Raw genomic sequence first — 12,582 nt, forward strand, 5'->3', positions numbered from 1 at the left:
GGCGTCACATGTACATAAATGAGTAAATGACACACACAAAATAAATACAAGGTAATTTAGTGGGGACATAAAAAATGCTTCATGCGGAAGGTGGGTTGGTTGCTATTTTAGAAAACATTTTCTTCCCTGGTCAAGCAGTGCGAAGGCATCCGCTTTTCAGGGGCCCAGGACACTCAGAGAGCCTCCGCCTCGGCAAATCCATTAGCAGCTGCACAGCTCCGCGAGAGGGCGGAGTTGCGGCAAACTCCATTTCCCAGAATGCCTCGGGGCTCCATCCCGCAACTTCCTCTACGCTACTTCCGGTGACGGTCACGTGATATTGCCGGCCGCACCATGGCGGAAGCGGAGGAGAAGGTGGGTATTTAGGTAGCTGATGGGGGCGGCGGGAGGTCTTGTTCGGGGGTCTGCATCGTGTGGGGCACGGCGGGTACACTGAGGCAGGTGGGAGCTCACACTTGTTTGCCAGATGCTGCCCCCAGACTCATGATAACGTCATTTCAGGGACGGGCTCGGTCTAGAGGAGAGCGAGGGCGCGCCGGGCGCCGGGCAGAGCCACTGCAAAGGCTCGGAGGCCAGAGATGGGGTGTCGTACTGACGTGTCAGCGGGGGGCAGTGGCCAGTGGGCCGTTGAGGGAAGGGGAGAGAGTGATTTCGTTGTCCCGGAAGGGCCTCCATGTCCAAACATGGGGGCGCTGGGTGTTCCGGGAACAGGGCAGGGTGTGAGGAAGGGGCTGGGGTGGGTGTCTGTGCACAGAAGGGCGTACAGAGGCAGCATGGTGTAGTGGGTGGAGCCTGGGACTTGGAGCCAGAAAGAACTGGGTTCAGATTCTGCCTCTGGCCGTCGTTAGCCAGGTGGTCCTGCTCAGGTCGCCTGGAGCCTCAGTTTCTTCTTCTGTAAAATAAGTGGTTTGGGTTGGATGACCCGGAAATCTAGAATCCGGTGAGAGCGCCCAGCCCGGGCGGCCCGTCCTCCAAGACGCTCACCCTGCTGAGCTGATCTCCCCGGCCTAGAGCGTCCTTCCTGCAGTGACTTTGTATCCCTCCCGAACTGACTTTCCCCCAGACTTTGGGACTCTCTCCGCCACCCCTCCCCCACAGAGTGTGAGCTCCCTGAGGGCGGGGACTTTGTTGTTGTGGTGTTCCTGTATCCCCCAGATGCCTCCTGAGTAGATGAGCTCAGAGGGTTGAGGCAGAGGAAGGTCGTCCCGGTGGAAGATGGTGCTGTTCCTCGGCCCCTTTTTCTGCTTCTCTGGGGCTTTGGTTTTTAGTGGCTGTGTGATGTTTTGCTCCGTATTTCTCCTGCCACTGTTCCTCGTGCCTCAGTCTTTCCCACCTCCCTGGGAGGTATCCCTCCTCATGCTGCCTTTGGCGTCCTTCAGGGCTCATCCCATGTGCTGCCCCTCCTGATTCCCAGCTGGATAGTACACTCTTCTTCCCCGGATGGTATGACTTACCTATTGGTTTAAAGGTTGTAGCCCCATAGAATGTAATTCTGTGAATTAAGAATTGATTTTCCCTTTTTTCCTTCAGAGACCAACAGTTTCTTGCCCATAGTTGGAGCTGTTGAATTTAATAGAGTTTTAAAACACTGTGTTGATGGTTAAGAACTTTAAATTTACTAAGGTAGTGTGAGAAAATTTCTGCAAAATCTGTAGACAGCAACAACAGTGACTTCAGTTTGGTTTTCCTGTTGTTCAGTCTTGTTTGAGTCTCCGTGACCCCATGTGGGGTTTTCTTGGCAGAGATACTGGAGGGGTTGGCCATTTACTTCTCCAGCTCATTTTACAGATGAGGAAACTGAGGCATACAGGGTGAAGTTGACTTGCTCAGGGTCACACAGCTAGTGAGTCTCTGAGGCCAGATTTGAGCTGGTCTTCCTGACTCCAGGCTTGGTGCTTTATCCACTGAGCCACCCAGCCGCCTCCTTCAATTTGAAGTCCCCTTCATTTCTGCCATGAATACAAGTAAAAATGAAAGGTAAAATAAAGTGCTGTAAGTCTGAATGGCCTAGCATTTGTTGAGCACCTGCTGTGTGCAGCCGCTGTGCTGAGTGCTGGGCACCCATCTTCTCGTGTGCTCCTTACCTGAAAAGCCACGTTGTTCTTTCTTATTTGTCTGTAAAAGTTGTCACTCTTTGGTTAAAGGGCTTGGTGTTTGTCAGCTTGAAGGTGTGTGAGAAGGAAGCTTGCCTGTGACCTGGTGGAAGTGATCTGATTTATGTGATGACAGTTTATTTTGACTGATGTTAAGCAGCCACTCTGTGCAAGGCAGGAAGGTCCAGTGCTGGACATGGAAGGTCAGGAGACGGCCCAAACACAGCCCCCTCATTTGAAGAGCTCATCTGTGATGGCGAGGCAGAGGTGGGCCCCAGAGCTCACTGCCACAGGGGAGCAGATGCCAAGGAGAGAGAGGTCTGGTCTCAGAGCGTGTGGCACCCGCCTCCTTTGGCCTTTGTCAGAGTGAGTGGCGACAAGGGTGATCCGGATGAAGGGCAAGGTGGCCAGTCCAGGGGTGGGTTGCCAGGTAAGCAGATGCTTAGAGATGAGAGAGGATGATTGCTTCTGCAAGCGTTTTGTTAACTGTCTCTGCTGTACTAAGTGCCAGAGATACAGTGATGATGGTAATGAAAGTGGTTTACAAGGCTCTTTGTGGGGGTGCCCTCATTTGGTCCTTACAACCCTGGGAGGTAGGTGTTATCCCATTTTCAGATGAGAAAACTGAGGCTTACAGAGGTTAAATGACACCCCCAGGGTCACACAGCCAGCATCTGAGGCAGAATTTTACCCCAGGTCTCTATCTACACTGCTGCACCTTGTGGTCTAAGACAAACAGTGAAACAGCCTTTGGCCTCAAGGAGCTTATGGTCTACAAGGGGTCAGATTGGGGTGGGGAACAGCATTTATGCAGAAAATTAAATACCAAGTATATACAAAAAAATTCCCGTGGAGAAGGTCCTAGTAACACAGTGAGGGGAGGGGGAGGAAAGCTCTAGATGGGCTTCCTGGGGGAGTTGGCTTGTAATTTGAATTGCAGAGGAAGCTCAGAAGCTTAGAGGTCCTAAGATGTGGAAGTGAAGAGGGAGTGCCCAACTGGAGGAAGGGACAGCCAATGCAAAGGTGTGGGGGGTGGAAGTTAGAAGCCTGTGTTTGGGGGAACCGTATTTAGGTTGGTTTGGAGCAGAGTAGGAAGGCAAGTGATGTATACCAGACCTGCAGAGGGAGGCTGAAGTCAGTTGTGAGGGGCTCTGAAGGCAAGCAGGAGTTCTTTTTTTAGTCTAGAAGAGACAGGGATTTGCTGGAGCTCTGTGAGCGTAGAGGGATGTGGCCAGACCATTTCTTTAGGACTTGCTATGGCAGCTGTGTGGGGGATGGGTGGAAAGTTGAGAGATTGGGGGCTACCAGTCTAGACCAGGCAGGAGGTGCTGAGGGCCTGAAGTGCTGGTCAGCTGACTCTGTGAACAGAGAAAAGGAGGCATACAAGAGTCAGCCTGGGCAGGTGGGCGTGATGATGCTGTTCCCCATCGCTGTCAGGGGCTCCCCTTTCCCCCAGCCCCCGTGGCCTTGGAGTCATCGAGGACTCCTTGCTGTCTCTCACCCCCCCGCCTCCCATCCAAGCTGGTGCCAAATCGTGGCATTTGGACCTCGGTGATACCATCTCTTCAATGGCCTCCTTCTGTCCCCGACCTCAGGCTTTTCTTTTTGAGCTTTCAGTGCCACTCCTCACATTTATTTGCTTTGGATGTATTTTTTAATAGGAACATGATCTCTCCCTCACCCGAAATAGAACGTAAGCTCCTTGAGGATCATTTCTTTTCTGTCTTTGTATCCCCCTGTGCCTTGGGTGTTGCAGGTGCTTAACATATGCTTGCTGATTGATTGGGTTCTGTTTTCTCATAGTATCATCTCATAGGGATCGTTAGGGATGGTTCCAGGCTCATCTGATGCTGACCTTGCACCCAAGTGGAGTGTATAAAACGGAACCTGATTTATTCCTCCCTGAATTTCTTGGTATTAAAAATCACCTGGGATTGGTTTAGACCATTTAGGGCTTTGCTTTATGGGTTTGTAGTCTTTGGGGCCAGCTTCTGACCTAGGCTTTTGGTTTAACTCTAGCAAGACTAGTCTCAGGAGTGCCCCGTATCACCAGCCATTCAGCTCATCAGCCTTGGCTTGGATCATGGCTGTGATTTGGGCAGTGTCTTACCAACAAGCTTGGCCTGCCTCTGGGAGATTCTGGGCAATGGGGGGTAAAGGTACACTGGCATCTTTACCACCTGCCAGCATGTTAGAACTACTGTGCTAAGACTGAATACCTAAATAAATCATTCTTTAGCTTGAGTATATTCTATCACATTTTGAAAAGTTGCTAGGTTGCAAAATTCTCTTTAAAGAAGAGGAGTTTTTGATGTTGCCATTTAACTTTGCTCAACATTCTGCAGTAGCATCCCCATTACTCTAGGCTGAAATTTCAAGCAGCTGTCTATATTAGATATACTTGGGGTTCCCTCCAGTGAACAGAAAGGGAAAGTCTTGGAAATAAGGAGAGATAAGAAGACTTTCCCTAACAGGATAAGGATCTATTTGAAAACAACCTTGAACATGATGTGCAATGGAAAGGGATTCCCATTAGAAACAGGTGAAAAGAAAGGCAGTCCCGTGCCATCTCTTTTGGAGTTATGGACGTTGGTTACTGTGATCTGGCGTGACCACAGTGAAGGGGCAGACCAAGATGGCGCCGGACCCTTACAAAGTCCCCTTGGAGGAATCCAGATTGAACGTAGGGATTCTCCAAGTTGAAAGCCGCTTGGTTCTTGGGCTGGAAGCTGGCTCCTCTGCAGCCAGCAGACCTGGCCTAGTCAGGTAGTCTTGGCATGATTTTGCCCCCTCCAGAAGGAGCTCAGGCTCCCTTTGTTTGACCCTAATTGTTCAGAAGTTCATCCCGAACTTCTCCTAACCATTGTTTCTGGTCCTACCCTCTGGGACTAACCGCAGCTAGTGTGATCACTCTCCCCAGTAAGAGTCTTTAGGTCTGTGAAGATCTCCTTCCTCCCTTCGCCACCCAGCCACCCACATGGCTGTTCTCCAGGCTGAACATCTCCAGCTCTTTTGGCTAATCCTCATGGGGCCTGATCTTGAAGCCCGTCACTGGACTGGTTCCCCTGTGGGAAAATCTAACACCAGAATGGAGCGTGATCTGGGCAGAGTACTGTGGGATTGTTACCATGGGCCTAGAAGTGGCGTGGCAGTAGGCACTGAGTAAGCTCTTGCAGTGTGTAGGCATTGTGCTAAATGCTAGGGATACAAATACAAGCAAAAAGAAAGCTAGTCCCTGTCCTAAGGGTGCTTCCACTCCTAGAGGGGAAGACAGCAAACAAAAGGGAACTGAAAAGCAAAGAGCCGGGGACAGGGAGAAGGCACAGCTGATCAGTCTGGAGAGTCAGAGGCATAGTCAGGAAAGGATTGAAGTGTGGCTGGCCTGGTCAAGGAGTGGGGAGAAAAGAGGGGAGGAGGTCCCAGGAGCTGAGGCAGTGATGAAGCGCAGCTCAGTGACCAGTGAAGCCTAAACTATCCTGAACTCTCATGGCCGCCATGTCATTTCACTGACTCCTTGAGCTTGCAGGCCTCTGGGATTATTAGATCCTCTTCAGATTAACCCCTCTCTAATTCTGCTTCCTCTATCTTGTACTTTTGAAGCTGAACTTTTGAACCAGGACATTAGACTGGTTGCTTCATCCCATTAGATTCAGGTCTTTGTTCAGGTCTTTTTACATCATTAATCATCCAGAGGGTTAGCTGTCCCTCCTCCTCACTTTGAGTCATCTGCACATAGAATAAACATGCTGCCCAAGCCTTTCTCGGAGTCACTGACAGCAGGGTAGCTTGGCAGCAGCTAAGCGCCAATCCCTGGGGAGGTGTTCTGTGAGTGATCTCCTTCTGAGCTGGCTCTCGTGAGAGAAGGTCTCCTCTTGGGGCTCTTCTGACTTCCCCTAACTCTAAACTTTAAACTGGATCTGAATGTACCAGACTAACCATGCCTCTGCCAAGCCCAGGTCTCTCCATATGGCGAACGAGAAACATGTGAGAACCTTGTCAGGTGCTTTGCTCAAATGTAGGTAAACTATCCTTTAATCATCAAGCCTTTATTAAATGCCTGCTGTGTGCCAGGCACTATGCTAAATGCTTAGGGCACAGTGACAGAAGGGAGGGAGTTCTTGCTCTTAGCAAATGTGGGTTCTAATGGGAGAGATGTGTAATTACACATATGTGTGTGTATGTGTATTCATGCCTAATATATGCAGAGTAAATAAAAGGCAGCATGGGGAGTGCTGATGCCAGGAAAAGTTTCATGTAGAAGGCTGTCCGGTAGCCAGGCCTCGAAGGTAAGCAGTGATTAAGAGAAGCAGGGGTGAGGAGAGGGTGCATTTGAGGTGTGGGAGAGACAGAGTATGGCATGTGCTTTGGTCAGAAGGGCCAATATGGTTGGATTGGAGGGAGTGGGGGCAGGAACAGTGTGGAAAAAGACCTGGGAGATAGGGTGAGATATATCAAGCAAGGCCTAAACAGAAGTAGCCTTGCAAAAAGATGTTTGGTGCTGTCCTGGAGAAGGTCCAGTGCAGAGTCCAAACAGAATGGGGATTTACGGTGGATGGGGAGGTATTCTACACGCTCTCATTCGTAGGTGTCATTGTGCGGCTCTCATTGAGCCTTGGAATATTTCAGAGCCTTCTAGAGAGATCTGTCATCACTCAAGAGTTAGGCCTAATTCCATACGGGGAAAAAGTGGATGAAGAAGGCTAGCTATTGTCATGACTATAAATGGACAATCCATAGAGCTGGTTCATCAGTGTATATCTACTGGCCAAATCCTGCAGATGGACAAGAGTCTGGGCTCAGAGTTGGAATGGGAGGAGGAAATGTGTTTCGGTATTTTTAGGAAATTATAAAGTTCCTAAGATTTGCCCTGAACACAGGTCTGTCTTTTTAACCCCGGTATTTTTACAGTGATGATCTATGTCTTTATGTCAAGTGCCACTTTCTTTGAGGAGCAGATTTTGAGCATTACCCATTGGGCAGAGGGGAGGCCCAGTAGGTGTAAGGTGTAGCACATTACAAATGGTAAACTGTGCAGGAGAAGTGATGGCAATTAGGATGTTATCATATGAGCATTAAAGAAAAAGATCAGCCAATCACGTGGCAGGAGTGAGGGTAACCAATGGATAGTCGCTCCCGACGCCATTGCTCTCAGGCCATCTGAAGAGCCTTCAGAAGGACTCTGGGAAAGTCCGCAGCAGGTCGGGTGCCATGGACCCCCTCCCCCACATTGGAAAGCGGAGAGGAGAGCGTGGATGGGAACCCAGGCAGGTGTGGATGAGTTGTGAGCTTTGTAGTGAGAGGAAATACTGAAATGAACGAAATCACCAATCCATTGGCAAGTCTGAGGAAAGGCGCTATGTATTTTGATGAACTAATATCGGAAAACTCATTTTCTAGAAATCCTAGAGTGGAGAGGACCTAAGACTCTGACTTTTGGCTGAGCTCAGCTCAACGTTTTGTGAGAAATGCAGATTTTGTGAAGTCTGAGCCTGCTGTGAAACCCCAAGTGATTTCCCTTTATTCATGACCACCGCCGGCCTTTCATTAAGATCTGCCCCAGAAAAGGATAATGAGTTTTCTCAATGAAAGGATAAAACACTTGAAGACTTACTGCATTGTTTTATCGTTCTTGGGAATGTCAGGAAGCTGAGCCTTGATGGTAATAAGAATAATATGGCAATAATTACCATTTATATAGTGTAATGTTTGCAAACCATTTTACAAATATCTCATTTTAGCCTCACAACTGTCCGGGGAGGTGGGGGCTCTTACTATTCCTACTTTGCAGGTGAGGACACCGAGGCAGACGGCGGTCAGTCAGGTGGCTTGCTGGTTACACAGCTCCGAGACTGGGTTTGGACTCACGTGTTCCTGACGCCAGGCCACCGCACTGCCCACTGCACCCCTGGCCGTGTCTGGCTGTGCCCTTGGCTGCGCTGGGTTGCTGGCCATCTCTCTGGCTGTTGCCGGCCTGTTGACGGTGCCTTGTTTGTTGCTTTCCTCCTGCCGTCCTCCTGTCCCCAGACTCTCATTAATGTCCGTGATGTTGCTTTTTTCCTTCTGCTCATTCAGTAGCTAACGATCGGGGTGTCTTCAGTGCTAAAAGGTTCCTATATGTGTATGGTCCACGCCCGGCACTGGAGAGAGTCTTCTGTCTCCTTTGTTCCTCCGGGTTTCTGTCCAGGGCCTTGTAAAACGCTTACTTTCACCGTCAGCATATTAGTCGGGACCTTTTATTGCTGTTGATAACTATAAGTACATTAAGTAAATCTTCGTTTTGCTGACCTCTTTGAGGATGCCCAGCATCAGCAGATTCTCCCTTTCAGTGGACAGGTGAGAGATTAGCAGACAGGAGTCGAGTCAGTTTTTTCCATTCTTTCTTTTTTTTTCCCCCGGGACAGCAAGATTCATTGTCTAACAGGAGAAAAAAGTGTGCTTAAAGGCAGAGTTTGTCTAAAGGTTGATAGTTAGAGAAACTGATGGAAATCAGATGGCTGGTTTGTGCGGTGTTTAATGGGTAACTGATGGACAGGGGATTGTTTTGAAAATCAGTTGAGCAGGAGAGGCCTTTCTTGCCCCACCCATACTGATGGCGTTGTGGCAGCTTGCTCTAGGAGGAGCTTGGTAGAGAGGGCCTGAGTGTTCTTGACTGTAGTGGGGAGTGTGGGGAAGGAGGGAGGTGACGTGGGAGATCGATGGCCCATCCTTGGGGAGGGCCCACCAAATCCTGCCTGTGTGGTACCCTTCTTGGGGAAAGAGGTGGTGGTGGTGGTTGGCTGTGGTAGGTGGTACTGCACCTAACACTCACAGGGCCTGGATACCCCGAAGGGGCTAGGCAAGGTGAGGCTGACGTCCTGTTCATCCAGTTTGTTGGTTCTTAAGTCTTCTCAGCATCTGCCCGGGGGGACCTAATGATTAAAAAAATAAAATAAAAAGGAAGCAGCTTAGGGGAGAGGTCATAAATTCTTTGTTTCTCCATTTTTCAGGTATATGTTATTTTTCTTTTGACTGTTCAGATATTAATTTTTACTGATATGTTTTTATTTGCATTACCTTCATTTCTTTGCCCCACCCCCAACAAGCTATCCTGTGTAACAAAGGAGGAAAAAAGAAGCAGTTGAACAAAACCATCCAACATCTTACCTTATTCTGACAGTGTATGCAGCATTCCACATCCATAGGTACCACCTCTGCAGGGGTGGGTGCATTTCCTCAACTCTTTCTTGGGCCAAGTTACTGACTAACCTTTTTTTTCCCTTGTGATTTTTTTTTTCAGGAAATGTCTGTTGAAGAATCTACAGATGAGTCTGAGGTAAGTCTGGGACAAGAGATGCCATTTGTCCACACTCAGGCAGCCAGCACGCATGGAACATTTTCTGTTTTGTTGGGCTTGGCCTTAGTTCAGGTCTTAAGCTGGGTCCTTTGAGGCCTGTCATTCAGGGAGGAAGCATTGAATGAACACTCCTGGGTCTCTGGCACTGTCCTTCACTCTCAGGTTTCCAGTAAAGACAAAACTACTCCCTGCCCTCCTAGATGTCACACTCTAAGGGGAAGTAAATTACTAGGTCCATATGTATAGAATATGTATAGAATAGATGGAAGGCAGTCTTAGAGGGAAGGCCCCGGCATTGGGGAAGGAGGGTGGACTGAACCAGAAAACATCTTCTGCTGGAGGTAAGGAGAGAGAACACACACATGCCAGGCCAGAGGGAGGGCCTAGACATGGGAAGAGACATCAAGGCAAAACCTGAGGGCCAGATAGAGCCTTAGTGGGGGAGAAAAAGAGGCTTTCTTGTTTATAATGCCACTCATATGCATATGCACGTGCACTTCCTCACCCTACTCCCTGCCCTCCAGCTGACGTCATTAACATAAAATGAGAAGCAAAGGTATAATTTTTGTGCCTATTTTACCGTTAGGCCAGTTCTGTTTTTTAAGTTGATAGTTTTGCTGTGTTTTTTTTTTGTGTGCCTCTTTTACCTAGCTGTTAATTGTTTTTCATAATGTTCTTGCATTACTCTCATTTATTTTTGTAATTTTTCCTCTGCCATTCTTATCTCTTTAACTTTTCCCAAAATTCTTGTGGGCTTTGGGTCCAATTACCATTTTTCTCTGAGGTATTGTTTATAGCTGTTTTCACATTGTTGTCTTCTGAGTTTCTGCTTCCTTGTTGCCATAGTAACTTTTTGTGGTCAACTTTTTTTTTGTTGTTTGCTCATTTTGGTAGCTGATTTATTGACTTTGAACTTTGTGTTAAAGTTGGGCTCTGCTGTAAGTGGAGAGGAGCCATCCCAAGCTTCAGGCGTTCTTGTGCTGCTATTTTCAGAGCTAGTTCTGGAGTTACCAAGTTTTGAGTGCTTTTGAAGTGATGTAATCCAGGGAGAGGAATGGTCACTGCTTTCCTGGTTTGTCCTCTGGTTTTCACCCAGGAAGGGCTCCTGCTTCCCTGTAGCTACAAGTGTCAGTGTTCTTCTTGGCCCTGGAACTGTGACCCCAAACTGCTTGTTGGTGATAGAGTTGCCAGTCAGCTCCTGCTGTCCCCAGAGCCAGCAAAGGGTTACCTGTAATCTCTTTCTGATCAGTTGTCTCTGGGCTGAGAGCTCCCCAGGCTCCTGACGCTGCTGACATGGCTCCTCCAAGATCTGCTGCTGGAGCTCCTGCCGTGCTTTGGGCCTGCGCCCACCCTGGTGCCACCGACCTCTCCCGCAGACCTCCTGGGTTGTCTTAGGCTGGAAAAGCGTTTCCCTCTGACCTTTTGTTGGCTCTGCCACGCCACCGTTTGATTTGAGGCGTCATTTCAAAATTGTTTGGAGGGGAATGTTGGGAGAGTTGAGCTGGGTCAAGCCCTGCGCTCTGCCATCTTGGTTCTGTCCTTCAGTGAGCCCATTTTTAAGGAGGAATTTCAGTCTCTTTGACGTGGCACAGCGAATGCCCAAATGAACGCTAGTTCTTTGGTTCACCCCTTTGATGAACGAGGCAATGAGGTCGTGCCTGCATTCATTCATTAAGGGTAATTTAATTGGTGACTCAATCAGCAAGCATTTATTAAGCACCTGCTATGCGCCAGGCACTGTGCAGATGCTAGAGGTACCCAGACAAAAAAGAGGCCAGTCTGTGCTCTTAAGGGGTAGGAAGGGGAAACAGAAGACCATGGATAAGTATAATCAGGACAAATATCAGGAGAATAAATACAAATTAATATAAGGTGCCTTAGGAGGTTGGGGAGACCAGGGGAGACTTCTTGAAGGAAGAGAGGATTCTATTAGAGGAGGAGGGGCTGCATTCCTGGCCTGGGGGCTGGCCGGAGCACAGGTGTGGAAGTGAGGAACAGAGAGAAGCTACCCTAGTCACGTTTTTCATCCTGCAACTTTAAAAGCCTGCTTCATTCTAGCCTGGGCTGGGGTATATGTCTCAAGGAAAGCAGAGAGAGTCACCTTGGACATTTCCTTTATTAAGAGTCCTACCAAAGACCTCTGGTGTCTTATCATGGTCTGGTGGGGATCCTGAGTTCTGGAAGTCCATGCCAAGGGGGGCCAGAGGCTCTGGCCACTCCTGGCAGGCCACGTCGACTTTAAATGAGGGCCTAGTGACAGACTGTGAGTGTTGTCTGACAGCACACGCAGCCAGATTCGAGAGCCTCCTCACCAGATCGGCAGCAGGGTGATTGATGTTCTTGGACACAGAAACTCTTTAAAAAAACCCTCTACTAAACTGTCCCCACTGACCCCACATGGAGGAAGTCGCGGATCTTTGAAGATTATGCTCAGGTGAGAGTCGGAGCTGGATACCCATTAATTGGTCTGTCAGTTTTGTAGATGGACAAATAATTGACAGGTGACTTATTCAGTATCCGGGGTAAGAATCTCAGCTCATCAGCGCTATTAAGCAGAGGTAAGCAAAATGTGGAAATGCAACGTTTAATGTGACAGCCCCCAGGTGGTCTATTAAATTTAAGGTGGAAAATGTAATCTATAATAATTGCGTGTATTTTCTTGCGGAGTCAGGAATAAGTGGGATTCATCTCAACTTCTCTAGAGGATGCGGGCCTTGTACTTTCTAGTTCAGGTGGGCACAGCATAGGCTCAGCTGTCCTCTGTAGCCTTTAAAAAGCTCCACGAAGTGTGGGAGTGACCCCCATTTTTCCAGGATTCCTCAGACTGGTATTTGAAGGTGCTGTACCATTGGTCATTTGTTTATTCCTGTCCTCATGCTACTCTCTGGCAGGGCTTGAGGAGGCTTTCTGATAGCTGTAATCATGTAGCCCTTTTCCTCTTCCTCAGTAACATATACTCAGGCCCTTCTTCTTGAGTGCACTGGTAAATATTTCACTCTAGATTATGAGCAATATATAGCAAATATATAGCAAAGACTACGTCTTTGGCTACTTAAGTCAGTTTTATTATTTGATCCTTCCAACAATTCATTGTGGTAGAGAGGGCATTCTTCTCTCCATTTTACAGATGAGGAAACTGAGGCTTAGAAGTTACAT

The 12,582-nt window shown here is 48.5% G+C and overlaps 1 protein-coding gene across 2 annotated transcripts in view; it reads left to right on the plus strand.

Annotated features, from left to right (window-relative positions):
* The first annotated feature begins 284 nt into the window (after window positions 1-284).
* Window positions 285-12,582, plus strand: part of VPS41 (VPS41 subunit of HOPS complex) — a 183,511-nt gene continuing 171,213 nt past the window's right edge. For both annotated transcript variants that reach the window (XM_020964498.2, XM_078152047.1), the window contains exons 1-2: window positions 285-354; window positions 9,370-9,405. In XM_020964498.2, coding sequence (XP_020820157.1) covers window positions 334-354; window positions 9,370-9,405 — 57 coding nt within the window. In that variant the 5' untranslated portion in view covers window positions 285-333. The remainder of the gene's footprint in view (window positions 355-9,369; window positions 9,406-12,582) is intronic.

Source organism: Phascolarctos cinereus, unplaced genomic scaffold (assembly GCF_003287225.1).
Source record: "Phascolarctos cinereus isolate Bilbo 61053 unplaced genomic scaffold, phaCin_HiC Scaffold_4;HRSCAF=312, whole genome shotgun sequence".
In the NCBI taxonomy this organism is placed as follows: Eukaryota; Metazoa; Chordata; class Mammalia; order Diprotodontia; family Phascolarctidae; genus Phascolarctos; species Phascolarctos cinereus.